This window comes from Botrytis fragariae, assembly GCF_013461495.1.
Source record: "Botrytis fragariae strain BVB16 chromosome Unknown tig00000186, whole genome shotgun sequence".
Lineage (NCBI taxonomy): Eukaryota > Fungi > Ascomycota > Leotiomycetes > Helotiales > Sclerotiniaceae > Botrytis > Botrytis fragariae.
Genome location: NW_023501000.1, coordinates 589065 through 615609, shown reverse-complemented (window position 1 = coordinate 615609; position 26545 = coordinate 589065). Strand labels below are relative to the sequence as shown.

Below are 26545 nucleotides of genomic sequence, written 5' to 3'. Positions count from 1 at the left end.
CAGATTTGACTGATAAGGTGGTTGAACCAGAGCAAGTAAGTGGTGCCATAGCGTGGTCAATCAAAGTTCTAGACTTGGAAACTACGACGAAATAATGACCTAAGTTGCAACGCATGGATTCTCTTCCACATCATGTGCGTTGTTTGCTCTAGTATCCTGAGATTCTTAGCTTCCCACTACACGTTCATTAGTCGCATATAAAACACGGAGACTGTAAGGGATGTATTACATCGAGAACCTCTTCTACGGTAAGGTCAGCAGCATCGGTAATGCGGATACTGCCAGTCTTGACCATATCACCGATAATATCGGCAAAGGGTCTGTGATTACTCAGTTTCATCTTCTCAAATGTCATCGGGACGATATACCAATCTTCTAGAGCCTCAAACTTTTGGATCACATGGAGAACACCTTCTTTGAGTGCTTTCTACTCTGTCTGAAAGCTCTCAGTATACAAATCAAATAAAGATGGGATGTGTCGCAGATTTGCTGTCACAAACATACCACACGTTGGAGGTCCGCCCTCAAGACGTTCCGGAAAGCTTTAGCCATGATCTCAAGATCGAAGTTGTCAAATAGACGGCATGGTCCTTTGTAATCATTGACATGAGTAGCGAGATCGGCCATTCCTTGCGCTTTGTATCGCTCGGGGTCTTTGGAGAGCATTTTAATACTATACAAGGTCAGTCAGTGTTCAACCAAATTGAATCAAGTAGGGGAAGTGCTTAATACGCGTCAACAAGTATACAATGAGCTGGAGATTTATACCTACTGGAGCCGCTGGAGCCTGTTGATGCAGGAGAGAACATAGTCAATGGTGCGCTTTGAGACTGATGATTTTGTGGTGTGGCTTGACGTTGATGATTAAGGGAGGTAAATCGAGATATAAAACACGGCCAGCAAGCTCGAAAGTGATTATCAGTAATTTTCGAGATGGAGAACTAGATCGGATAAGACAATTCGTGGTGGAAAGTGGAAGGATTCGAGGATATTATTTCTCGGAGTGGAAAATGATAGGAAATGGTTTAAAGAAGAGTAGGAAGTTGGAGGGGAGAGAATTCTTGAATAGACCTCTCTCAAACTTTAAGCGAGATATTGAGGAGCAAGTAGCTAGTGAATATGAAAATGCTAAAGTACTTTGTGACCTACAGTTTTCTTCAAGCTTCACTTTTATGCTTTTGCTTTCCGGAAATACTTTCTCAGATTCATACCTGGACAGACACTTTTTGGATCGCAGGGCAATTAAACTCACGAAAGTGAAACGTCAACCGATCCAGCGCAGCAATCACCGCTTTAGACTTCTTAATGGCCAGGTCTTGAGCTTCAATCAAATTATCCCACGATTAGTCGGAGAGGCTCAACCAACGTTCATTTTAATCTGCTACAGATAGACGATTTACCTACCAGCTTTTTGTATTTGGCGGAAAAAGCAGACAAGATAGTCATGCGAGCTTTCCAAGATTCTTCCTGGGTATGTTTGGCAAACAAAGTTCCGTTGTATCTGGCTGCTATATCAACTGCATCCACGAGACTCATACGTCCAACCGGAAATTTGATTACGAGCGTCTTTTTTGCTGGAGGCGCATTCAAACTATATGTGTGACGTTAGACCGAGAAGACACGACAGGGGAGAGAGACAACACACATGTCAGATCCAGACCGCTTGATACGAATTGAAGACATAGTGTCGGTAGATTGATCTTGTAGCAAGACGTGGGTTGGGAATAGGTCGAACTGGGTGGCGGTAGTAAAATCCAATACCAAAGAGAGAAATTGATGGATAGAAGCGATCTTGTATGTGACTACTTCAAGAAGAAGTGGAGGCGGCAACGGACAGTGCTATGAGATAGTTGTTACCGCCAGATCGTGAGAGAAGCGGAACTTCCGAGGTAAGAACAGGCGATGCCGTAGTATATACGACACCTAGAAGATTGTGGAAGGTCGGAATCTCCAATCCGACTATCGTCTTTGTGACTGAAGAGCAAAGCAAGTTGAAAGCAAGATAGACCTTCGTAAAAGATGTGGAAGTTGCAGAAAGAAGATGTGATCACAATGTCGAAAGTGATACTCAAATACTCACTCTCTTCGGAATTAAGCGAGACGATGAGGATAAAAGTGAGTTCGGGATCTGAGTAAATTTACTCTAACAGCTACCTACAATATAGTCATGTGATAAACTGAAGCAAGTAGGCTCGAAAATTGCTATGAAATTTTATACCAAATGCAATCATGTGCATTGAGTATCTTTTGCCAAACCCTTGATTGGCTAAAAATCTATATTCTAATGTATACATTCATAGCAACCTTCCCAAGGGGTCGATTCTGACTTCAATATTTGTCAGAGATGTTCTGAACTGATAGACTGGATGCAAGCTCTCAATATTTGAAGTAGTGCATTGTTCAAAGTAGATTCGACATTTTAAACCATTTGAATCATCTAATTAGATTAATATTGCAAGCTTCTGATTGTCGAACTGCAATCCGGACCATTGAAACCCCTGATATTCGCTCTGATGAACAAATTGATAATGGAAACCATGCGGTTTTCCTTACTAAAGCGCAACTAGAGAGGAGTAATATCAGCCTCATTCGCTTCAGCAAAGAGGTGCATGCTAAAATATAGGCATGTAAGGTCCTCGCTGGAAGAGTGGTTACTTCTGTCAACCCAAAGATGAGTCGGAATCGAGATGCCAATCCTTGCTTTTGATATAGGCGATATTGATCACCCTTTTCAAGCGAGAGTGAATTTTTTGAATTGGAATAGGAGTAGATGCTTGCTGCCCATTCCAAAATCGCTTTTAAATGGTTAATCCGAACGATAGCAGCGGATATTCCTTTGTTGGTAGAGAGTTTACTACCTCACCACCTCCTTCGTGATAACTCTATAGAGCGTGGAAGCATCTGATCTACTGTAATCGACGACGTAATTGTCACTGACAACCTTGCCAATGGGAAAAGTTTGTTTCGTACTAAAACAAGCAAGATTTGGGACTAAGTTGAGGCGCATTCAAGACATTGCGCTTCACGCTCATCAGGTTACAGCAAGGCAGCGTCGCAGACTAACTGGAATTAGTGACCGTTCAATAAACAAGTTATTTCGTCCGAAAGCCCGTGGCTTCAAAAAAGATAGTCTTAGTTCAATTTTGAGATTTTGTTGTTAATCTGTTGATGCGAGGAAAACCCATAGATCAAATCGCTTCGCGAAACTTTCACCGAGCTTCGACTCTCAAGACTTGCGACTATCACCACATCAACCCCCACCCGAGCTGTCCCATAAACAAAACACCACATATCGTACCAACCATGGAGCAAAGACAAAATATCGAAGGCGCAACTGCTCCATTTCCTACCAACCCCGAAGAATTTGATTCCGACGATCGCATATCATTTTCGAAGCTCGACCAGAAATACCTGCTTGTGCAAGACGATGGCACAGAATTCGAATTCGATGATGCGATCAAACGATGGATACCGGTATTAGACGAGGCATTATTGGAAGAACAGCAGAAGGCATATAAAGTATCTGGAGTAGATGAGAGTGAGCCAGTTGATGCTATAAAGAGGAAAAGGAAGCAGGAGTATGTCAATGGCGAGGATGTAAGTCAATTTTAGGCTTCATTTTTGAGATGGATTCATGATTGTGCACCCATTTTACCAGCTTTTTACACATTTTTATGTCTACTTATCTTGGTTTGGTATGCGAGACCTAGCTGGAGCTTATGCAATTATCTGCATCTTTAATTTCATTCATTGTCTTCAATGCTGAGTCTACCTAGGAGGGTGGCCGAATGGTGAAAGCCCCAAAGAAAACCAAAAAACCTCTACCACCACGGGCAAACACCGCAGTCTATGTCACTGGTCTGCCATCAGATGTTACTGTTGAGGAAGTTCACGAAGTCTTTTCACGGAAGTGCGGTGTTATCGCCGAAGAGATCGACAGCGGAAAACCAAGAATTAAGCTTTATACAGACGAAAAAGGAGAATTCAAGGGCGATGCTCTTATCGTATTTTTTAAGGCACCTTCTGTGCAGATGGCGATAATGTTACTGGATGATACAGATTTTAGGATGGATGGAGGCACATCTAAAGAGAGAATCAAGATGCGGGTTCAGGCTGCAGAGGCGAGCTACAAGAAGGTTCAACAAACAGACGCAGATGGAAATGAGAAAGAGAAACCTAAGACCAGTATGAAGGACAAGCAGAAGATTATCAAAAAGACTCAGAAATTGGATGCGCGACTGGCAGATTGGAGCGATGACGAGCCATCAGCCCTTGTGGAAACTAGCTCGAAGTGGGATAAAGTCGTTATATTGAAACATATGTTCACCTTGAAAGAGCTAGAAGAAGACCCAGCTGCAATGCTAGATATCAAGGAAGATATTCGAGATGAGTGTGGCAAGCTCGGCGAGGTAACGAATGTGGTTCTATACGATTTGGAGAAAGATGGAGTTGCGAGTGTAAGATTTGCAAACGCCGAATCAGCGAAAGCATGCGTTAAGTTGATGAATGGGCGAAAATTTGATGGTCAAGAGGTCGAAGCTTACATTACGGATGGAAAGGAGCATTTCAAAAAATCGAAGAAGAAAGCAGATGGTGAGGATCATGGAGAGTCAGAATCAGACTGATTAGATTGGGAGTGAGGCATAGGTAACTTGAGTATGATTATTGTCGTGAGATGAAACTCGCAATATTGGCTACCAGTATCACCATTGGTATGAACAGAGAGTTGGATGCAGATTTATATTAATACTAATAATATCTTACTTGACCAATGTCTTCTTCTTCTTCTTCTTATCTGACTTGCAAACGCTCTCGACTTTTCTATCAGAAATTCTTCCCAAGCTTCCGGAGCTTCCCCTGTTCCCGTCCTAGCCGTTCTGCTAGAATAACCCCTAACTGCCCTGCCAGCTATCACTAGAGAAGCCGATTGGTTACCAGATCCACATTAAACCCTCGTACCTGGCTTGCGAAATTATCAAATTTATTGCCAGACCGACATAAGAGTAAACACTCCTTTTTATTCTTCACAAGAAGTGAAACATACGTTCATTCCATTCACAAATTCCCATCATGAAGCTCCTCACCTACGGAGCCATCTTTGGTCTCCTCACTGCTCTCTACTACTATTTAGATGCACGTCTTGAATCTTTCTACATCTTTACTCCCACCCAACTTCATGATCTATCCCAGCGCGCCATTGGTGCTCATGGTAATGATACCGCTCAGGTGGTGAAGTTCATTGTGGACGAATTGAGTGAGAAACATCCCGGTGGTTATATCAATTTGGACCAGGAATGGATTTTTAATAATGCTGGCGGGGCTATGGGTGCTATGTATATTATTCATGCTAGTAAGTTCCCCATGAGGTCACGGGTCTAAGGTTGGGCTAGTTTGAGGAGACAAGAGTGCTAATTGGCTTTATAGGTATTACGGAATATTTGATTATTTTCGGTTGGTTCGCCCATGGGTAGATTCAGAGTTTGAGTGGGGATACTGACTGTGCATAGGAACTACAATCGGTACTGAAGGTCATACCGGTCGTCACACAGCTGATGATTATTTCCATATCATTCACGGAACTCAACTCGCCTACACACCTGGAGACTTCGAACCCGAAGTCTATCCTCAAGGAAGTGTGCACCACCTTCGTCGTGGTACTGTTAAGCAGTATAAGATGGATGCGGCTTGTTTCGCTCTCGAGTATGCTAGAGGTTGGATCCCACCTATGTTGGGCTTTGGATTTGCCGACGGTCTTACCAGTACTTTGGACTTCCCAACTTTGTGGAGAACAACTTGGGTCACTGGTCGAGAGATGGTTTTGAACCTCGCCAGGTTCAAGCTGTAGAAAGCTTTGTTTCCATTCGGATCACGATTTGAAGGTTATTGAAGAGGAAAGGATGATTTATAGAGCTCTTGTAAGCAAGTACATAGCACTTCTTTGTCTGTAGATACCTATAATCTTGTAATAATTTGACATGCGCATCATGGAGCAACATGATCAAGCATAGCGCCTTTTGGAAATAGTTTCACCTACTACATTTATCCTGCAATTTTCGTGATAATTTCCGGCTTATTTAAGAGTTCTCTCTCTCTCTCTCTCTCTCTCTCTCTCTCTCTCTCTCTCTCCAATTATACTTGTATTTGTCCACCCCAAACTCTCCATAGAAACTCCTCACAACATTCAGTCAGAATCCTCGTCAGATCCATAATTTACCAGCCCTAGTCCTTTGTTGGATGAAGGAGGTGATGGCTTTTTGACTGCCACCGGCTTGGGTGCTACCATTGCAAGCTTTGGGTCCGAGATTTTGGCCGAATCTTTAGAAGTCGGTGGCTTAGTATTCGTTGCAACTGAGTCAGAATCATCTTTCGCAGGTTTCGTCGGCAGGTCTTTGGTAGACGTGGAAGATGAAGCTCTCCTAACTTTGATTCCCTTTAATACCTCCTTATCCTTCGTACGCTTGCGCTTTCGACCCGTAGTGCCCCATTCATCCTCCCGCACCGGAGAGCCATCTTGTATTTGTGCTCCATCATTATCTGCTGCTCTAGCCTTCTTGTCTGCATCTTCTTGTTGTTTTCTAAATAACTCTAGTCCCTCCGCGGTTTCTTTTCGCACTCTGTCTTCTTCAGCCCTCGTACTTTCTAGAACAGAATCCAAGAACTCGATTTCATCTTCATCTAATGATCGGAATTGATTCTTGAGTTTATTGGCTTCTTCGAATGCATCTTGTTTGGCAGCTGGTTTATTCAACGCACCCCTAAGTGATCAGCCTAAGAAATCAACGCGTGGGCGGGTGCAAGGACCCTAGATGTGTACCTTTATTTGCTTCTAGGATCTCGAACAAGCTCTTTCCATCTTGTTGTCTAGCTTCGATAGCTTTTCGCTGTCTATTAGCCTCTATTTCTTGTTGAGCGGCTAACCATTCATCACTGCGCTCAGTTGGAGCATCTGCGGTACCACCTGATACAAATCCGGAGGACATTGTGGTTTTGGTTGTATGCGCACGAATGGTACAGAGGCGTCTAGTTTCTAGTTTCTAAGGTTCGTGAGATTGCGCCGACAAGGTTTCTCGACATCACGTGTGTGACGTTTCCACTCCCCGCCATCTCCCCCGCCACGGAGCAATTTCGCACTTTGGGACGGAATTCTACAATTTTCTGAATTGATACAGATTAGTGAGGTTCTAGAAGTCAACATAGCATTTAGGCTAAAGTCTGTCCTCCAATCCAAGTTAGATCCATCTTTTGTCATACAAACGCTGTACGGAATCCAATATTTGCCTCTCAAATCTGTCAATTGGGAAGTTTTTTCAAGCTATGATGGGGGATTCTGACGTAGGAAATTACTAGGGATACTCTCAAACGGCATTGTAATACATGATTGGTGCGCATGTCAATCTTCCTTCGGTTCAATATAGCCTGAAGTGGGATTGCCCCTCCATACTCCACTTAGCGACAGAGAACCTTCTACCAGAGCCCCTCATTGTGCAGCGGATTATCTTTGAATTTCACCTATCGGCAGGTTGAACTTCTTCATATGGAATAGAGATAACCCGGAGGTAAAGTATTTTGTGGAAATTCTATAGGTTGTCGTCATCCGGTATCAAACAATCCTCATGCACGGCTTTCTGGGTCAAGTAAAGGTATAAGTATTGACTTTGTCCTCCCAATTAATTGTCTTTTTTCTCTTATTCCATCTATTTTACACTCAAAGCATCTAACAAACTTACAAACCGTAAAAATGTCTGCAAATAACGTTACCTCGTAAGTGCTTCCATTTCGACCCCTTGATAGGAATTCACGTCAAAAGCAGAAGTCTGCGCAGACTGGCGACTGTCACATCCCATTTTAAACCAATTCGTACCATAAGCTCACACACTATGCCTCTATCCAGAAAGACTTTCACTCTCAACACTGGTGCTAAGATTCCAGCTATTGGTCTCGGCACATGGCAATCACCACCAGGTGAAGTTGAAAAGGCTGTAGAGATTGCTCTTCGCAAAGGTTACAGACACATTGATACAGCTGTAAGTCGATGAACATATTGTAGCATCAGATCGAATTCTGACAGATTGTTAGCTTGCATACGGAAACGAATCTGAAGTTGGTCAAGGTATCAAGGCATCTGGTGTCCCAAGAGAAGAGATTTGGCTTACTACCAAACTCGACAACCCATGGCACAAGAGAGTTCAGGAAGGTATTGATTCTTCCTTGAAGTCTCTTGGTACCGATTATGTCGACTTATACCTTATGCATTGGCCATCATCTACCGACCCAGATGACTTGAAGAAGCACTACCCAGATTGGGACTTCATCAAGACATGGCACGAAATGCAAAAGCTCCCTGCCACTGGCAAAGTAAAGAACATTGGTGTATCGAACTTTGGTATTAGAAACTTGGAGAAGCTCCTCAGCGACCCAGGAACCACCGTATGTCCAAGCTCCGTTGTTTGTCCATTGTTCCTCCATTCTAACTATCACGTAGATTGTTCCAGCTGTTAACCAAATCGAGCTCCACCCAAACAACCCTTCCCCCAAGCTCGTTGCATACAACACATCAAAGGGTATCCACAGCACCGGTTACTCATGTCTCGGTAGCACAAACTCGCCTCTGTACAAGGACCAGACCTTATTGTCTCTCGCAGAAGCAAAAGGCAAGACTCCACAACAAGTACTTCTTGCCTGGGGTATTCAAAAGGGATGGTCTGTCATTCCAAAATCCGTCAACAAGGAACGTGTTGAGAAGAACTACGAGCTTGATGGTTGGGAATTGACCAGTGAGGAAGTTGAGAAATTAGACAACCTGAAAGATAGATTCAAGGTTTGTGGAGATGCTTGGTTACCTATTAAGGTCTTCTTCGGCGATGACGAGTAAAGGATTTAATTGTTTATAATTTAGAGATACCATGAAGTAATTGAATATAGAGCTTCTCATGACCATTTCGTAGTTTGTACTCTTGAAACATGTCTTACAACAACTTGTCATCGTAGCTCGTGATGACTCTGGAGTTTGGGCTAAATTATGTACATTACGCCATGAACCGATGTATTTGAACAAATTTGATATTTTACTATCATGAAATAAATAAACAATTGTTGGTTTTCAAAGAGAAGTCGGGGATACTATGATAAAGAAGCAAGTTGCATCATAGCCTCGGTAAAATAAATTCCATCCCCAAGCTCCTTCATCCACAATTGAACATCATCAACTCGAGTCTACACAATATGCATATCACGATAACATCATTATAGCCCTCTTGTAGGGGCTTCTCAATCATCATGACTTGTCCGTTCTGCAGCATAGCATCCAACTACCCACCATCCTCATCTCTCGCAAATCCAGATCTTACCACTCCATCTGCATTCGTAGTCCTCAGCACACCTCAGTGCATGGCATTTCTCGATATTATGCCCCTTTCCCCAGGACATCTACTAGTCACAACTCGTAATCACAACGAAAAATTATCGGACGTGAGTGAAGAAGAAGCGCGAGAGTTAGGCGAATGGCTCCCGAGACTATCTCGAGTGTTAGCTAAGGTCACCGGTGTGTGGGACTGGAATATTGTTCAAAACAACGGTGAGTTACCCCGGGATTCATGTCTTGGAAGTTCCGGCGCATTTGGGGCTATAGCTAGTTCCATTATGGATATCTGGTAGAACAACGGAATGGAGAAAACGATGCTAATGATGGCGATAAATATAGGAGCGGCTGCAGCGCAAGTGGTACCGCATGTACATTTTCATATTATCCCGAGACCCGGGCTAACTCCCGAGTTACGCAATCGATCTTTTACGATGTTTGGGAGGGGGCAGAGGAGTGAGTTGGATGAGGATGAAGCTAAGGTTTTAGCGGCGCAGTTGAGGGAGGAATTGGGGAGAGAGATGGAGGGAATTGGGAAGGGCAAACTATAGAAGGCGTCATTGAATATACCAAGCATATATGCGAGATTGAAATAGGAAATTGAGATATCCGTACCTGGGAACTGTCAATTAATGCATTAGAGCAAAATATGGGTTGGGGAAGACAGTAAATTGTACAATAAAGATGGGACGCACAGGGACGGTATGCATATACCGGTTGGACACAATACAAAGGTTCTTTTAAGGCTCTGCTGAAGTTTTGGAACGTACTTGGATCTCGGATTATGATAAACGCAATACTTGGAGGGTGGCAGGAGTACGGCACCGAGTGCACCGAAAAGGGAGCAACTAAGCAGCCACTAGTCAACAAGAACAAAGGACAGCTCACGGTACTTAACCATGTCTCTCTTCTCCTTCCAACTATCAAGCATCAAGGACAAGTGTTCATCAATAATCGATGCATGTCTGGTCCTTTGAAAGTTTCTTGGACTTGGAAACACTTGGCCCCTCTTGCTGTTTCCAAAATGACTTCTTTCTTGCACCTGCCATCGTTTTGCTGACGTTTTCACCCGTCAAGTTTCCACCTTGTTTGTCATTGACTGCATTCTTTTCAGGGGCATTTGGACACAAACCTGAGAATTGACCTAAGAGACATTTGACATCTCTCCGTATTCGTACATAGAAGTTCTAGATTTTCTCGACTCATGATCTTGACACATACATCTCAGCGGTCTGCAAGCCATTTTCCATCCTTATGATTCCTCAATATCTGAATTTCTGGTTATCCTTACCCACGGAGATTCTCTTGAACCTTGGATTAGACTTCAAAGCATCATTTGACAGATTGATTGATGTTTATTTGAAAACAGTTTAGGAGACGACACCACTAATCTGCCCACATTCCAGCTATTTACTGTTGTATTTGGGGCAAAGGAGTCGAGGTTCTCCGGTGTTTAGAAGTCTCCAAGAACAAAAACATTGGCGAAAGCCAAGTGCTGTGTATAGTGTCGGCCCAAGTGTGTTATTGTAAAGGAGAATGCTTTGAGATGATTCTAGAAAGTTATCATGCCCAAGAGTCTTGGGACTGATTCCTTTTCGAATATCGCCAAGTTCCAGGAATGTGGGGAATTGGGAATGGAACACAAGTCAACAACAGACGACACCGCTAGATGGACAGTGAATGACAGCTGTTTCTTAGGCTTGTTATGATTATGAATCTATCATGGATGTCACTTCAAGCCATCATTCGACCGGGGCTTCTTATTATGCTCATCTGGGCAGTGTAGGTAGGTAATTTTGTTTGTCATTTCATTTTCAGAGGCATGGAAATATCTTGATATCAAGAAGTTGGTGCGCCATGTGGCGTCCACATACCGGATATTCACTTTGGAAACTCATTTGAGTGAAGAAGTTGGAGACTTGAGAGTCATAAATTCATTCTTTAAGATTCATCAATACCTCCATCAAAGTAGTGGCGAGTATCTGGGGCCCCAGGTTCCTATGGTGATTTGCACTTTCCTACACCACATGATAAGATTCAGAAAAAGAAAGAGCAACTTCAAGCATCATTATAATCACAATAACCTCGTACAACTATCAAGCTTCACGGACTGTAAGACATCCGCGTCGGAATCAAGTAATACAAATCTCAGAATTCAATACGTCATTGACAGATCCAATCACCATTCAAATTACTCTCAAATTTCTCTATATCTCCCCCTCAATCTCCCCCAAAAAGTGAATTGAAGGTCCGATTAAGGCTCCTGCCTCATTTTATTTTAATCTTAAGTCTCGATTGAGTGATATAGCCGAGTAATATCCTCAAGAGACGGGACACTGTCATCAAAATCCACGTGGAAATATTTTGGGAATATAAACAAACGTTCAACCGCCTTCCCCTCCTCCTCTTCTTCCAAAAACATTACAATCTTTCAACCAGATCTTAGATCTCCTTCTATACCCACAGTCTTTACCAAGCTCTACTTCTAGTGCTTGATACCTAGATATTTCTTAATTCGTCCTCGTTTCTTTGGACGCGCCATTCACATCTCACATCTTGTCGATTTACCAGAGTCACATAACTCAAGTTTCTATAATATCGCCAAGATGCGTTTGCAATTTGCTTTGGCTATGCTATTTGCCTTGATGGTAACAGCATCTCCAATCACTGACCTTCTCAATCGCCTCAAGCGCCAAATCATCCAAACCTACGATGTCACCGAAGTCATCTATAATTCCAATGGGAAGCCAGTCGCAACAACCATCCTCCATGTCACCACTACCGTCTACCCTTCCACCACATTGGCACCAGTCCCAACTGCGACTCCCACAGACTATGTTTCGACTGCTTTGTATCACCACAATATCCATCGCGCCAATCACTCTGTTCCTCTCCTTAAGTGGGACACAAAACTTGTTGCATCCGCTCAAGTTCTTGCTGCAACATGCAAGTGGGGTCACAGCATGTGAGTACTTTTCTGGGTCACCTCTGTCTTACCAACACTAATCCTTCTTTAGGAATATCAATGGCGGTGGATATGGACAAAACATTGCTGCATACGGTTCCACCAATGCTAAGGCTCTTGGTGCTAACAAGGAGATGGCTGTCGCTGCTACAAACATGTGGTACAACGGAGAACAACCAACCTACTTTCCTTCTTACTATGGTCATAACAACCCAGATTTGACCACCTTTGAAGATTGGGGTCATTTCACTCAGATGGTTTGGCTTGGTACCAATTCTGTTGGTTGTGCAACTCAACTTTGTCAACCGATGGACATTTGGCCAAGTATGCCAGCTTGGTATACTGTCTGCAATTATTCTCCACCAGGTTTGTTCCTCATCTTGATCCTCAGTTTATATCTTTTCACTAATCTTTCTCCTTCAGGAAATATGGGCGGTCAATATGGCGTCAATGTCTTCCCGCCTCTTCGTCATCCCTCCGTCAACGTTATCAACGCTTAAGCAATTAAGCAGCGATGATCTGCACCCCGAGACAATTTTTCGACTTTTCATAATCGACAACTCAGTGCGATCATTTCGCTTCTCACGAGACCACGACAAACTTTCCAGTGTTTCACGAAGGAGCGCCGTTTACGTGTTTACATGAATTTACGTCTCCATTTCCATTTTCGCTTTTCGCACAAAAGCAATAACTGCCTCGTCACCTTTTCGTCGACCTTTCCTATTTCATAGAGCTTTTTTTCGCCCGCTGTCTTTTCATCGCGTCATTTGAAACAAACTCTAATCTATTTTTTTCATCACCTTTATTGCAGAAGCTTCCAACAAAACAACATCTGGCATGTTTCGCTTGTTGCGTTTCATGTTTGGGTCTCTAGACGTCCAAGTCTCCACCTTTATTGTTGCCTACGGAATTCTCACAATACTCGAAGACTTACATAGATTAGATAGATAGATTCGATCCGGTTATGATATCTTATCTTTCGTCTCTCTTTTTTTCCTCTCTTTGCTCTTTGTAATTGGCATATACATCATATTGAGGGCTTGCTTCGTTGGGATTTTGTTTTTGCAGGTACCTTCTTTTCAAAGATAGGATAGGATGGGTTGGGTCCACTGGATGGATGGTTTTATGGATGGAGTTTATGCTTGATATTTTGGGGGGGGGCAAAAGTTCTATGGACGGAAAATGGGCTCTGCTGAAGCTGTTTTCTAGTATTCAATCGATTGGGCTTTCTTGCTTTCATACTTTTGCTTGACTTGAGATACTATTTATGATTTGAAGTGACTCGATACTCTGTTTATGTGGTTATCGTGGTGTAGTGTAGATACTAGGATCTATACTCCATCCATCACATCAAAAGCATCACGTTATTTGTACATCACTCTTTCCACTACGTGTCACCTACCCTAGGACCTAGGTACCTGCCTAAATAATCCAAACCCATCAACTCCAGCAACCTTGACGAACACAAATCGTACATGTGGCATTCACCCACAAGATCTACATCCCCAATCTCACCCCGTTACTCCAACCATCTGTTGAACCACTTTGTACCTATCTTGTGGTTGTTTGTATCGATATCAAAATTCTCAAGGGACATCACATACCTATCGAATGCGGAAACGATAAGCTGCAGCATACAGTGGAGTCTTTCCTTTCCCATTACTTGTGAGAAAGAATGATCTTCGATATTTTCGATTCTGATTGATTGATTGATGGAATCACCAATACGGAATATAAGCTTATTTCAAACTAAATCTTGATAGATGCCACGACAGAGTAGAGAACACATGTTTTGTGTTTCTATACCATTTCTCTGCGTCTGTGACTCGTGTCGTATTTGTATTTTGTGATGGGTAGGGAGGTGCTTATCCGGTGGAGACATGGTGTGAAGAAGTATTGTGATGTGATAGAAAATCGATTGGTCGATTAACTATACATCTCTCTATTAGCAAAAGACAGAAAAAGAAACAATAGTGTGAATCTGATGAAGTGGTAGATGAAATGTACCTAGTATGGAGTCAACACACCTAAAAAATACCAGCAAGTGAAAGAAATCATATCGATATATTTTTTCAGACGGGAGGAAAATTACAGTTACATTATGGTAGGACCCAAATACCTAGGTGGGTATACAGAATACCCCTCTCTCGCTGATGAAACTCAAACCAAAACTCGGATTCGAATTCGCATTTTTTCGGTTATGGGAAAAGGATATGTGGGTAGATGTACAAGTAGCACATTGAGCGACCTATCTAATACCTATCTAGATCTTGATCAAGATGGTCGCTTTTTATGATGAGATTTCTTAGAGGCGGAAGGGGGGGGGGAGGAGGGGGGAAAGGAGGGGGGAGGATTATAGTTCCTTGCATTTTCTTTCTTTCTCCTTTCCCATATTTTGGTGAACTTTCAATTTACTTCCTTCCTTCCTTCCTTCCTTCCTCCTCCTTCTCTTCCTTTCTCCTCCCCCAATTTTTTATATAATCCAAGATACTCACGATCCCAACTTCCACCATTTCCATCAGTTTCTTAACTCCGAACATCCTCCTCAATATTGAACTATCAATTCCACAACAGCACCATCATTATATCACTCACTCCCTCGCCCACCACCAACTCCACCACATCTATCTACTATAAACGCCTCTCAATAAAATCGCAAAGCCGTCAAGGGTACTGCAGCACTGCAGCATAAAGTGTAGTGTAGTGTGGTAACCTTATGGCGAGTGCGAGTGCGTCTGCTAGTACGTGTAGAGACTTGAAGGCAATAAAAGAGTGGTCATTTGATGTAGGGTAGGGAGTGGGGGCTGATATTTTAGGTCTTTAATCAATATCGATATTGATACCAATACTGATATAGAGTTTCACGCAGGAGTCATTTTTGAATGCAGAGGGCTTCGAAGAGGCGGATTCAGAGAGAGAGAGAGAGAGTGTGTGTTTTCCTTCTGGTTTCTCGATGAGTTCATGTAGGATAGTACTTCAAATCGCACACATCTCATGATTGGGGACACCACACGAATAACCAGCTTGGAAAAGAAGATATTGCGTTTATTCATGAATCCTAGTGATTCAAGTCCTATGAATTTATGCCAAAAATAACAGAGCGAAGATATTGTGGTATCTCTAAAAATCACTTTTCCTCCACCGTCCATCCGTTTCATCTACCCGTCAACTCTCACCCATGACCATTCATTTCACCACCCATCTTCTCATCTAGAAAGAATGCCCTTAACAACTCCCTGAACAGTCTTCCTACCTTCAATAGCAATCTCTCCAATTCCGCTCTCATCCCCACTACCCTGCGCAAGCCAACGCTTCAACAAATCATTGCTTTCCTTGGGTTTAACATCATTTCCTCTTGTACCAACAGTAATATGTGCTACTTCATTCGTGCATTCCCATCCATCATCGATAATTCTAGCAACAATTGCCATGATACGGTCATCCCATACGATCTGCTTCTGTTAGTTTTCACCTCAAAAGATTATGAAAAGATAGAACCTACTCTCTCCAGCATAACTTGACAGTTGCCAAATCCAGTTCCAGGGCTCCATGGATCTTTGGAAACTTGATCCGCGTGTAAATCACTGTATTTCTGCCACAACTCAGGGAATTGTTTGGAATTAGCTCGATGAATAAGAGTGACGTGAAATTCTGGCTGAACTCGATGCATTCCCTCTAGGGCTCTGTAAAATTTTGCTTTGTTTGAGGATACACGACCGAAAGCATCGTCAAGCGTCTCCTTAATATCATTTCGAGGAAGGTCAATGGAGACGTATTCCAATGGTTTTCTCTTCTTTGCAATTTGTGGTTGCTGGGTTTGCTGTAATCAATTTGAGGTCAGCGTTATTCGGTACGTGTACGCTTTCGTTTTTGGGCATTTTCATCATTATCATCATCATCACGTACATTTCTGTTCTCTTTCTGTTGATTCCTATTGTGATTGTTAGGTGGTCCACGGCCAACTTCATGTCTGAGATCTGGTTTGTAATCGCTCAATGCAAACTGAATTGCCTCATCAAGATCCTCGCTCGTGGGCAAATCGATAAAAAGCTTTGGAAATTGTGCTGAAAGCTGTCCAACAACAGTCTCAAGATTCTCTCGCGAGTCCTTAGTAGGATCCAATCTGATAGAACAGTCGAATCCATCATCCGGTGGTGCAGATATATTCACTGGTTCAAAGCGTTGAATGAAACCTTCCATGATACCAACAACTTTCTTTGTATCTGATGCTGCTTGGAGAGTCTGATGATTGTCGCCGCGGTTGATTACTCGATCTTGAGTAACTTGTCGAACTTTCTCGATGCTTGCTCTATCGTGAACAAAATTCAAGACGACGAGTCGAACGTGCGGATGAGTAAGATGTACATCATCAATCAGTTGCTTTCGTTCATGTCTTGAGGCATTATTTCGATCAGCAAAGACAACAGGCTTTTCTTCGAGCTGTGTCAAAATTTCCTTGGTGAATCGAGGTGGACGGCCCTTGCCCGTAATGTTGTCATTCTGAACATGGCCCCAACCAAATAGATGAGTAAGTGCAAGCGCAATAGTTGTCTTTCCACAACCAATTGTTGCAACTGGACATAGAATAACATCATTATGCACTTCATCTGGTGACCCTCCAAGTTGAGAATATTCTTGACGAATAATATCCGAACCCTTCAGATTAATTTCCTTCAGGAAATCATCTCTCAACTTGATAATACCATGATTATGTGCATACTCTTTTCCCAACTTAGGATCCTCGGCAAGGCGTTTTCGTGCAAACAGAAGGTATTCTTCTGTGATCTTGACATGCTTTCTGAATCGAGCTGGTTTTCCGGAAATCAAGGCCTTTGTGCACTCACGCCATTGTCTATACATTAGATATGGCTCCTCGAATTTGTACTTGAAGAACCAATCTGAAAATGACTCATTTGATCTGGTACGAGCCTTACAGCGAATGACGAAACCTTCAATATCACGTCCTTGATAAGATCCAGTTTCAGCTACTTCGTCAAGGAAGGCTTTGGCGACTTGAATATCGTCCATCACCAGAAAATCAGTCTTTTTGAATCCCCATTCGGCTGCAAAAGCCTGAACTTGTTCTCCAGGATATGTCATAAACTCTGGCAAGTTGATGTTGATACCGTGAAGATAAAGCCCTGCGTCATCTTTGCCATATGCTAAAATGTGCTCCTCGAAATCATCATCGCAAAGCTCGGCGACCGCAGTGGCATTTCTCTTTCTAAGCTCTCTGGCGAGATCCTGCCGAGTTTTTCCAATGGCTTGAAGTTGTTTGTCAACCCACCTGTCAGCAGCTTTTGCGTGGCTCATTTCTGGTTTGTTTCCTTGACCGGTAGAATGTTTGCTACAGACCAATAGAGTGCCATCGTGAAGACCGCTAATAAAGACAATACATCCATTTTCTTTGAGACTCAATTCATAAGGACCCTTGGTGTTGGCTTCGATTTGGTTCCATTTCGTGGAACTAACCTCTTCCGTATTGAAGAATTTATCATAACCACGGACTGCAACCTCTGGCTGACCCTTTTCATTTTTACTGGTGAAAAGACCTCGTGCGTATGTAGGTAAATCATGTCGCTTGTAGTCCCAATCTTGAAAACGCCAAGATTCGACAACAATTCTTGCTGGAGATCCATCGACCTGGAAAGGAGTTTTCTTGCAACTGAAACCATGTTTCTTTCCTTTGCCGGCGCTATCATTGAGATTTCGAAGAAGTGTTTGAACTTCTTCTACATTTTGAGATTTATACGGAACATTTTTGTGTTCAGCCATGTCGACAGAATATTTTGGTAGATGTGTTAGAGCGGAATGGTTTGAGATATCTAAAAACTTTGATGTAGTAGTAAATTGGGGAGTTGAACAATCTTTGTGTATAGTTGAAAGAAGTCTTGGATATAGAAGTTTGTGGGCGAATAGCATGCAAGAGAGATTCTTGACTTTTAGGTGAGATTTGTTTGTCTTTTTATCAACACCAAGCAACCACACGGGATCCTTTATGATGTTCCTTCCTTATCCAGCAAAGAGTCACACCGGGGAAATGGATAGATACTGGGTAGTGAAATGAAGCTCGAGATATCAAAATCTTGAGGAAAGTGGTAGGCAGAGTGCAAGGCAGGGCAGGGCAGGCACGATACTATACCTAGGTACCGAAAGTAGTATTTTGCTTAGCTCGATACCCAAAAAAGAAAAAGGTCAGGCGAATCCCTTGATAATTGGATAATTCTTAGATTGTCTGGGTACGAGTAGGGCTGAGCATTAAAAAAAAGGCAACAGGCATGAGCGCTTAGTGGGGTTCTTGGGCTCGGTCATCGGGATATGCGGCCGCTGCACTATAGAAAATCCTCGGAGGCCTTCCTACATCAGCCACAAACAGAATAATTTTGGGAAGAGAAGTGTTGTAATACTGAAATTTCCACTCTACGGCGAAGACAATAACACGGCACTGACTCATACTGGAGTATACGATGGCTCCAGCTCAACCCAATCCTTTCCTTCTGGCCGCCGACAATTCTCCAGATCTCCTACCCCTCCTTCGATCGAACCCCGCCTTAGCTTCTGCTCAAGATGAACACGGATATTCTTTAATGCACGCTGCCGCCTCTTACAGTCATTTAGACCTTTTGCGAGCGCTTGTCACCGAGTTTGATGTCAACGTCGATTTGAAAGATGAGGACGGGGAGACAGCATTGTTTGTGGTCGAAACGTTAGATTGCGCAAAGCTATTGGTTGAGGAATTACATGCCAATTTCACAATAAGAAGTGCTGAGGATGGGTGTAATGCAAGGGAAAGAATCGAGGCAGAGGGTGACTATCCAGAAGTCGCGGTGTATCTCCGAATCAAGGAACTTGAAGCCGAGGGAGGCCTTTCAGCATCAAGTGGGACAGATGCCATAGTGGCCCACCCACCATTAGTACCCGAAGGACTGTCGGTCAATATTGGCACCATGAATCCAGATGAGGATGTAGGAGAGGTCATTGATCCCGAGTTTAAGAGACGTATTGATGAACTGGCTGCTCGAGACGATTTTCAAACACCTGCGGGACAAGAGGAATTACGAAAGCTTATTACGGAGGCGATTACAGGCGAAGTAGGAGAAGGACGAGAAGTTCGTCAACGGACAGAATGATTTTCCATCTATTCTACTTCCCACAAAACATAATCGTTGGGGACATCAGGCAACTTCAATACCGTACAGTTCTTGCTCTCGCCATTCCAGCTATCGCTAAACCCGCCAACATAATACGAAAACCAAGAATTTCTCGGCGCTACGAGTAGAGCTTGGATAAAAGTATTATGTGCCCATGTAGAGGAAATGAATCCAGTCCATGTGACTTTCACCAGCTCCTTCGCTTCATCTGAACCTATCGGAGGGTCGTAACGGGACAGAAAGGGGTCGATCTTGTCCGTTGAATTGACTCGTGGACTTTCTAGCGATATTAATGAGAGCCACTCATGAATTTCGCTGGCGAAGTCGCGAAAGTCCTCGTCATAGTTTTTATTGTTCTCTACTGGAGGTTCAAATCGAGGTCTCTTGACTGTCAAGTCACTCGATACTTTTGGAATGCATGCTATCTTGTGTGGATGATGTGGAGATAATGGGTCAGATGGTAATACTGGTGAAGACGTTAGCATTGTAGCAAGAGGTGTATGTAGATTCCCACCTGTAGCTCCTAGGTCACAGAAAAGCCACGTTACAGGAGTAGTCAATACATTCTTGAATGCATATTCAATCCTTCGAAAACCCTTCTTGCCGTGTAACATTGATGGTAATCGTAAATTTATTTCAACAACTATGAATTGATTAGCAAATCCATTTTCCCAGTCAAAAAAGTACATACTCCATCGAGGTCGATGTTCTCGTTTCCCCTTAATTCCCTCCGGTTTGCCCACTAATCCAGATCTTTCATAAGTTTCCTTATCCAGATGCAAGGTTAAGATTCCTGTGACAACGTCAGTAGGTTCTGCGCATTAAAACATCCAAACTCTGAGACCTTACCCTCACTCAAGGAAAACACATTATCAACCCCCATCATTCCCTTGGAAAGCATCATAATATTTCCTAGAATCCCGTAAGCAAAAAGTAACCTCGCAATGCCCTCACGTGCCTCACCTTTTTTAATATACTCCGTAAAAAACTCTCCCTCCAGCAATGCACTCAATGGAAGCACAACCCGACTATAAACCGGACTATCCTCCCCCAAAACTCCATCCACCCCGCTCTTCATAATCTCATACAATTCCTTGGGTAATATCATCTCAACCTTGTTGATAAATTTATGACCCAAGATATTCACAAATGGTTTCCGTTTTACAGGTGTTTGTTTGGGGTCAAGATGACCCATGGTACCATGTGTCACGTAGCATTTCTGCTCGTGTTTGGTATCTTTTGGGAAGCTTAACATTTTCGATGTGTGTGAAAGCTTGGTTGGGAAGAGGCAGATGGACAGACGCACTTTTGAGGATTTATCTTGATAGAGCGATTTTGGGTTTAGCGTGGATGGCATGGGCTCGAATGCGCTAATTTTAACCCTTGTAAGGATTTTTGGAGGGGTATTTTTTCGCAGGAGTCATGGTGAAAAATATTATGAATGTGATATTGAAAATTACATACAGGCATTGTTTTTTTGTAGCTGCGCAAAGGAGTCCTCTTCTGAGCCGATTCCACTTCAAGGCTTGATCAGAGACTTTTGTCTATAATCCTCAAAGACAACTTTTCCAATTCACCAGACTCCGAAAGTTTGACCCCGATTTGTTTGTTCGTGTTTTCCTGAGATTTTCCACACCAGTGTAGTGGTTTGCAGGAGCGAGACGAGGAGAGATTCCACTCGAACACCTGGTTCTGTAGGAGGAATCAACAACATCAAAAGATCAAAATGAAGTGTTTAATAAGATTCACACAAACGCACGAGACGTTTCGTCTTGCCGAGATTCAGGCTTTAGCAGAACTTGAGAATATTCCTTTGAAGGTTGAACACTATGTTTCGAATGTAAGTGAAATCTATCGTCAAAATCTCATCATCGCCGTCAATTCTAAGTGATTGATAGTCACCATTTTGTTTCGTAGACGTTCCGTCTGCAGAAGCCGCTGCCCGATTGGTCAAGAGAAGCATTCTCTCGAAAGCCATCTACGAAGTTTGGGGCACGGGTTCTACGTATGAAATTCTTCATGGTGATGTAAAGACTTCTACAAAAGATCTATGGTCGCTTTACAAAACCTGCTCTTTCAAATTTACCGTGGATTGTTTTCAAAATACAAGATCTACCACTGAGCAACGAGCACTCATTAATGAATTCCGATATTTGGAGTTCGAGGGTCCTATCAAAATGAAAGGAGCAGATGAAGAATTTTGTATCTTGGAAGAATGGCAACTTGACGCTGCTGCCAATGGTATCACAACACCTTCCCAAGTAACCTTTGGTCGATTTCTCGGCGCTAGCGAAAGAGATATTGTAGGAAAATATGATCTCAAAAAGAGAAAGTATATCAGTACCACTTCTATGGATTCCGAGCTCGCACTAGTCACTGCCAACATCACATTAGCAGCCCCGGCAAAATTGTTCTACGATCCATTTGTCGGGACGGGTAGTTTCCCCGTCGCATGTGCACATTTCGGCGCTCTTGCTTTCGGAAGCGATATTGATGGGCGAAGTATCCGAGGAAAGGAAACGCGAAATTTACATTCGAATTTTGTGCAATATGGTCTCACGAATCAGTTTGGAGATACGTTCGTGGCCGATCTCACAAATACTCCTTTGAGATGCGCGAGATTGTTCGATGGGATATTATGTGATCCACCCTATGGTGTAAGAGAAGGTTTAAAAGTACTTGGGAATAGGGATCCGACGAAACCTAAAGTCCCTATTATGTTAGAAGGCGAAACACAACCTCATCATTTGTATAAATACCTTTCTTTATGATCATTCTCCTAGAAACGATGCTAACCCAAATTCCAGACAAGACGCTTACATCCCACCCAAGAAACCATATTCTTTCCTAGCCATGCTAGACGATATTCTTGATTTCGCAGCCGTGTCCCTAGTAGATAATGGCCGTCTATCCTTCTGGATGCCAACTGCAAATGACGAGGATCAAGAGATCAAAGTCCCAACACATCCTTGTTTACAGATCACAAGTGTTTGCACACAAGCTTTTAATAGATGTAAGTATTTCTCATGCTAGTAGTAAATGGCGGATTGTTAATACAGAAATAGGGTCAAGAAGACTTATTACATATAAGAGAATACCGGATTCAATGGTCGATCCCGAACAAATCCGTGAGAGGACAGCTAATGGGACGGGTGTTACTGCTGATGAATTGAATCCGTTTAGAAAGGGGTATTTCCAGGGATTCAAATCTGCGTTTAGGGATACACCGAAATAAATCGAAACTGATTACATGCCCATTGAGTTTCCTTTCGTGTGAGATCTATCAGTTCTCAAGCCTCTTGTGAATCTTTTGATGTATGAGTATGCTTCGACAATCGGTTCATGATTTACGCACTTTTAATCACGAGCAGAATCCCAAACATACTGAATAGCATTCGATATAGCGCTTCAGTCAAGAATATAATAGAAGACTAATGAAGATATATTGAAAGAAAGATAAACGACTCGGACTAGCCGCTAATCACGACATCAAATTACATTCAATTCCACCATTCTTCTCACCTCCATCCCCATCTGCATCAACATACACCTCACCTCGCCACATCACAAATCCAAAAAGCTCACTCCATCTCCACCCCCCTCTCAAGCCCCCCTCTCCCCCCTACAAAACCCACACCAACCCCACCGCCCCCATCACCACCCCACCCAACACCCCCGTAACCTGTGCCGCTCCACCCTTACTCGAACTCTCAATCGGACTCGGAGCCCCCCCACCATTCTTCCCCGTCTCACTCGTCTTCACGCTCGTCTCCGTAGTTTTCGCTTCCGTTTCCGTCTCGGTCGTAGCCGTCGTACTCAATTTTTTCGTCGTCACCGTACTATTACCGCTCGCTATCGTGAGGCCTCCTGAGCCCGTGATCGGGACGAGGGTAGCTGTAGTTCCGTTGATGATGCCGGTGAGGAAACCTGTGATGCTTGGAGCGGCGGGGGCGGAGGTGGTAGCGGATGCGGATGCGGATGTGGCGGATAAGAGAGATTCGAGAGAGAAGATGCTGGCTTTTGCGGGGCCGGCGCTGAGGATGTAGGTTTGAGCGGCGGGGGAGAGAGAAGTATACCAAGCGGGGATGGAACTGAGGAATTCTTGTTCGAGTTGTGCGAGGCCTGAGGGAGAAGATTGCAGAGCGAGGACGGAGGTGGGGATGCTGGTTAATTGGGCGGCGAGGGATGGGTTGGGGATGAGGGCGGAGGAGAGAGAGGAGATGCTGGAGGCTATGGCGGAGCTATGGGGCGAGGAGAGTTTAGTTATTGGATGCTAGGATGTGGTTTGGAAGTTGAAGGGGGAATGGAAGAAAGAAAAAATGAGAGAGAAGAGAGAAGCCAGAAAACATACGCATCGACATCCTGTCGTCTCTCCAACTGCGGACTCGCAAGTACCACAGCACAAAGACTAGCCGTCGTCAAAAGATTGATATACATAATGCAATTACTGAACGAACGTGATATCTGCTATATCTATCAAATATACAAAAAGAACTCCTAGAAACTTTTCGTGTTCGCAAGTGAAAAGTAGATCTTTCAGGGAAAAAAAGAGAAGAGAAGGATAGAAATAACACGAAGACATATCAAAACAAACCCCTCAATCTCCACATTCGGGACATTGGTACACGCCTCTGATAATAAACACGAACTGTGTATCACTCTTCAGCACTGTGTATTGTCCAATCGCGGAAATGGAAATATCTTGTTTGTTCTTGCTTCTGTTGTGATACCTTCTTTAACCAATTGTTGCTTGGGGCGAAAAGGAATATGTAGTGATGGTTTGAAGTTTCATGCAGATCTACAGGTACGGGTCGGGTGTGTGAACTACTGCTTGGAGAGAAAATAAAGATCGTTCAATGTGGTGTGTTTATCTGGCTTCAAAGCTCGGGATTTGGGACACAACTTTGTGTTATATTGATGAGTATCTGCATGAAGGGATGTATGCGAACACATTTTCTACCACTTATCTTCAAATTTGACAGGGTGTGAAACATGGGCGTTGTGGCTGAAATATTGATTTTTCTAAATCCAGCCGTGTATATTCCCGAGGCAACGATGTAGGGCGGGAGGTAGGGAACTCATGGACCATTGGTGAAAAGTGACATTACTATATTACATATGGTATCTTTCTCTCTTAATTCTTCTTTCCATCTAGATCCGAATAGAAGTTGTATCCGAATCCTTTACTAGCATCATTGAATCTCAACTTCTTATCCAAACCATCCAACTTCTTCAAGTCTTCAGTATCAAGTTTGAAGTCTCCCTCCAAATTAGACTTGATGCGCGAAGGTGTCTTGGATTTGGGGATAACTGAGTGACCATGTGCAATACCCCAAGCTAAAGCTACTTGTGCTCCAGACTTGTTATACTTTTTGCCGATCTCAACGATAGTTGGATCATCCTGAAAACATGTTAGTAAAGCATGGAATGATTTGAATTGAATCAATCTTACCATCAACTTGCCAATACCCTTTCCGGCATCATAAATTTCATTTTGATTTCCAAATGGAGAATACTGTGTGATGTGAATACCTTTGCTCTTGTTGAATTCACAGAATTCAGTTTGTTGTAACCATGGATGAAGTTCCAATTGGTGAGCTGCAGGAACCACAGAAGTCTCCTTCAACAAATGTTCCAGCTCTCCTCTTGAAAAATTGGAAATGCCAATAGCCTTAGTCTTTCCAGTATCAATAAGCTTTTCCATGGCTTTATATGTGTCGACGTATGAAATATCTGCTGTTTGCATCTTTCCATCCACCTTTGGCATTAATTCATCGCCTGGTTTGAATGCAGATGGCCAGTGCATCAAGAATAAATCCACATAATCCAACTCCAAATCTTTTAAGGAAGCATCAAGAGCCGCTTCGACGTCTTCTGGTTTGTGCTTGTTGTTCCATAATTTAGTGGTAATGAAGAGTTCGGAGCGAGGAACGCCAGATTTCTTGATTGCAGTTCCGCATGCTGGTTCAGTACCGTAAACTCTAGCCTAGAAGAGATATTGGGTTAGCATATTATCCACGGATCGGTGATGAACTCTTCAGATGATAATACGTACAGTGTCGATGTGTCTATATCCCGCCTTCAATGCCTCTGTAACTGCATCCTCTTGAGAATCTTTGTCCTGCCAAGTACCAAACCCGATGGCAGGAATGGTAGCTCCAGTGTTAAGCTTGTGGGAAGTGATTGAGGCCATGGTTCGTCTTTGAAGGTGTGAAGAAAGTTGTGATAATCGTGCTGAAGATCTGAATGATGATTGAAGAGTTCGAGAGAACATTATTGATATGAAAGAGGAATATTAAATAGAAATTCACCTACACGTCTACTTTTCCTTAAGATCACTTACCTCATTATCCATCTCTTTGCCTCCACCAAGATTGTGACGTAGATGTTTATTCAATTGTAGAGATGATTAATGGAATACGACTGTCGATCCTATGACGTTTTGGCTTCTGTCAGAGGTCTTCAACTGCGGAAGGTGGTGTTCAAGATGCATAGATGCCCATTATGATTCCCCGTTCTGGAAGAAAGGTCCGAATTCGGCACGGATTAATAATTTTGCGAATGAAGCTCGAAGGGTTTCAGTCCTCACTTGACCAAGGGAAGAAGGACTGATTGTGGACCAATTGGTATAACTAGGTAGGTAAAGGTAGATATTCGAGATACCAGGCTCACCAGGAAGAGAAGTCAGAAGCTCGTCAGAAACAATTTGAATAAGACAAAACTCCACAAGGAAACGATTGATAGTAATCATCGAACAACTTACACATATACACAAGAGTGACAAGACGCACCGCGGAAGATGAATTTGGAAATGTTCGAACATCTCAAAGACATCTAACCATTCTACTCTCCTCTTCTTTACTTTCCGAGGCCATCACTTGCTATTACACTCATTGTATATATCACTCCATCACTCGATAGACCAGAAATACCAACGGCGCCTAATGTATGTTAGATACATCATTTCTAAAATCAGACGCCAAGCTAAATAGATAACTCGGACTCCTTGTCGTCATCACCACGTTTCACTATCTACAATTCTTCTCCATCTTCAACGAACCCAACCTCAAA

The 26545-nt window shown here is 43.0% G+C and overlaps 14 protein-coding genes across 14 annotated transcripts; 6 read left to right on the top strand and 8 right to left on the bottom strand.

The window, feature by feature from the left end:
• Window positions 1-99: 99 nt before the first annotated feature.
• On the bottom strand, window positions 100-809 carry Bfra_010217 (uncharacterized protein; the record flags this gene model as incomplete). The annotated part of the gene is made up of 4 exons (XM_037340549.1): window positions 100-156; window positions 230-427; window positions 505-673; window positions 769-809. 4 exons carry the CDS (start codon window positions 807-809, stop codon window positions 100-102), a joined length of 465 nt encoding a protein of 154 aa, XP_037189017.1.
• A 559-nt stretch (window positions 810-1368) lies between these two features.
• Bfra_010216 (uncharacterized protein) lies at window positions 1369-1683 on the bottom strand (the record flags this gene model as incomplete). The annotated part of the gene is made up of 2 exons (XM_037340548.1): window positions 1369-1591; window positions 1646-1683. 2 exons carry the CDS (start codon window positions 1681-1683, stop codon window positions 1369-1371), a joined length of 261 nt encoding a protein of 86 aa, XP_037189016.1.
• Window positions 1684-3303: 1620 nt separating this feature from the next.
• On the top strand, window positions 3304-4625 carry Bfra_010215 (putative nuclear mrna splicing factor-associated protein; the record flags this gene model as incomplete). The annotated part of the gene is made up of 2 exons (XM_037340547.1): window positions 3304-3597; window positions 3777-4625. The coding sequence occupies 2 exons, from the start codon at window positions 3304-3306 to the stop codon at window positions 4623-4625; spliced, it is 1143 nt and encodes a 380-aa protein (XP_037189015.1).
• Window positions 4626-5070: 445 nt separating this feature from the next.
• On the top strand, window positions 5071-5845 carry Bfra_010214 (putative c-8 sterol isomerase (erg-1) protein; the record flags this gene model as incomplete). Its single annotated transcript, XM_037340546.1, has 3 exons — window positions 5071-5350; window positions 5425-5451; window positions 5508-5845. 3 exons carry the CDS (start codon window positions 5071-5073, stop codon window positions 5843-5845), a joined length of 645 nt encoding a protein of 214 aa, XP_037189014.1.
• Window positions 5846-6181: 336 nt separating this feature from the next.
• Window positions 6182-6980, bottom strand: Bfra_010213 (putative nefa-interacting nuclear protein nip30 protein; the record flags this gene model as incomplete). Its single annotated transcript, XM_037340545.1, has 2 exons — window positions 6182-6755; window positions 6802-6980. 2 exons carry the CDS (start codon window positions 6978-6980, stop codon window positions 6182-6184), a joined length of 753 nt encoding a protein of 250 aa, XP_037189013.1.
• A 758-nt stretch (window positions 6981-7738) lies between these two features.
• On the top strand, window positions 7739-9909 carry Bfra_010212 (putative glycerol dehydrogenase protein; the record flags this gene model as incomplete). The annotated part of the gene is made up of 6 exons (XM_037340544.1): window positions 7739-7761; window positions 7892-8024; window positions 8077-8427; window positions 8483-8868; window positions 9297-9574; window positions 9701-9909. 6 exons carry the CDS (start codon window positions 7739-7741, stop codon window positions 9907-9909), a joined length of 1380 nt encoding a protein of 459 aa, XP_037189012.1.
• A 396-nt stretch (window positions 9910-10305) lies between these two features.
• Bfra_010211 (uncharacterized protein) lies at window positions 10306-10601 on the bottom strand (the record flags this gene model as incomplete). The annotated part of the gene is made up of 2 exons (XM_037340543.1): window positions 10306-10490; window positions 10580-10601. 2 exons carry the CDS (start codon window positions 10599-10601, stop codon window positions 10306-10308), a joined length of 207 nt encoding a protein of 68 aa, XP_037189011.1.
• Window positions 10602-11964: 1363 nt separating this feature from the next.
• Window positions 11965-12823, top strand: Bfra_010210 (putative scp-like extracellular protein; the record flags this gene model as incomplete). The annotated part of the gene is made up of 2 exons (XM_037340542.1): window positions 11965-12323; window positions 12376-12823. The coding sequence occupies 2 exons, from the start codon at window positions 11965-11967 to the stop codon at window positions 12821-12823; spliced, it is 807 nt and encodes a 268-aa protein (XP_037189010.1).
• A 2706-nt stretch (window positions 12824-15529) lies between these two features.
• On the bottom strand, window positions 15530-18245 carry Bfra_010209 (putative trna ligase protein; the record flags this gene model as incomplete). Its single annotated transcript, XM_037340541.1, has 3 exons — window positions 15530-15775; window positions 15826-16143; window positions 16230-18245. The coding sequence occupies 3 exons, from the start codon at window positions 18243-18245 to the stop codon at window positions 15530-15532; spliced, it is 2580 nt and encodes an 859-aa protein (XP_037189009.1).
• A 545-nt stretch (window positions 18246-18790) lies between these two features.
• Bfra_010208 (putative ankyrin repeat-containing protein) lies at window positions 18791-19453 on the top strand (the record flags this gene model as incomplete). The annotated part of the gene is made up of 1 exon (XM_037340540.1): window positions 18791-19453. The coding sequence occupies one exon, from the start codon at window positions 18791-18793 to the stop codon at window positions 19451-19453; it is 663 nt and encodes a 220-aa protein (XP_037189008.1).
• An 8-nt stretch (window positions 19454-19461) lies between these two features.
• On the bottom strand, window positions 19462-20729 carry Bfra_010207 (putative ribonuclease p 40kda subunit protein; the record flags this gene model as incomplete). The annotated part of the gene is made up of 4 exons (XM_037340539.1): window positions 19462-19940; window positions 19989-20117; window positions 20166-20267; window positions 20324-20729. The coding sequence occupies 4 exons, from the start codon at window positions 20727-20729 to the stop codon at window positions 19462-19464; spliced, it is 1116 nt and encodes a 371-aa protein (XP_037189007.1).
• A 471-nt stretch (window positions 20730-21200) lies between these two features.
• Window positions 21201-22709, top strand: Bfra_010206 (putative rna methylase family protein; the record flags this gene model as incomplete). The annotated part of the gene is made up of 4 exons (XM_037340538.1): window positions 21201-21314; window positions 21373-22223; window positions 22282-22487; window positions 22540-22709. 4 exons carry the CDS (start codon window positions 21201-21203, stop codon window positions 22707-22709), a joined length of 1341 nt encoding a protein of 446 aa, XP_037189006.1.
• Window positions 22710-23096: 387 nt separating this feature from the next.
• Window positions 23097-23911, bottom strand: Bfra_010205 (uncharacterized protein; the record flags this gene model as incomplete). The annotated part of the gene is made up of 2 exons (XM_037340537.1): window positions 23097-23715; window positions 23826-23911. The coding sequence occupies 2 exons, from the start codon at window positions 23909-23911 to the stop codon at window positions 23097-23099; spliced, it is 705 nt and encodes a 234-aa protein (XP_037189005.1).
• A 697-nt stretch (window positions 23912-24608) lies between these two features.
• Window positions 24609-25748, bottom strand: Bfra_010204 (putative aldehyde reductase protein; the record flags this gene model as incomplete). Its single annotated transcript, XM_037340536.1, has 3 exons — window positions 24609-24875; window positions 24927-25460; window positions 25530-25748. 3 exons carry the CDS (start codon window positions 25746-25748, stop codon window positions 24609-24611), a joined length of 1020 nt encoding a protein of 339 aa, XP_037189004.1.
• Between the last annotated feature and the right edge of the window lie 797 nt (window positions 25749-26545).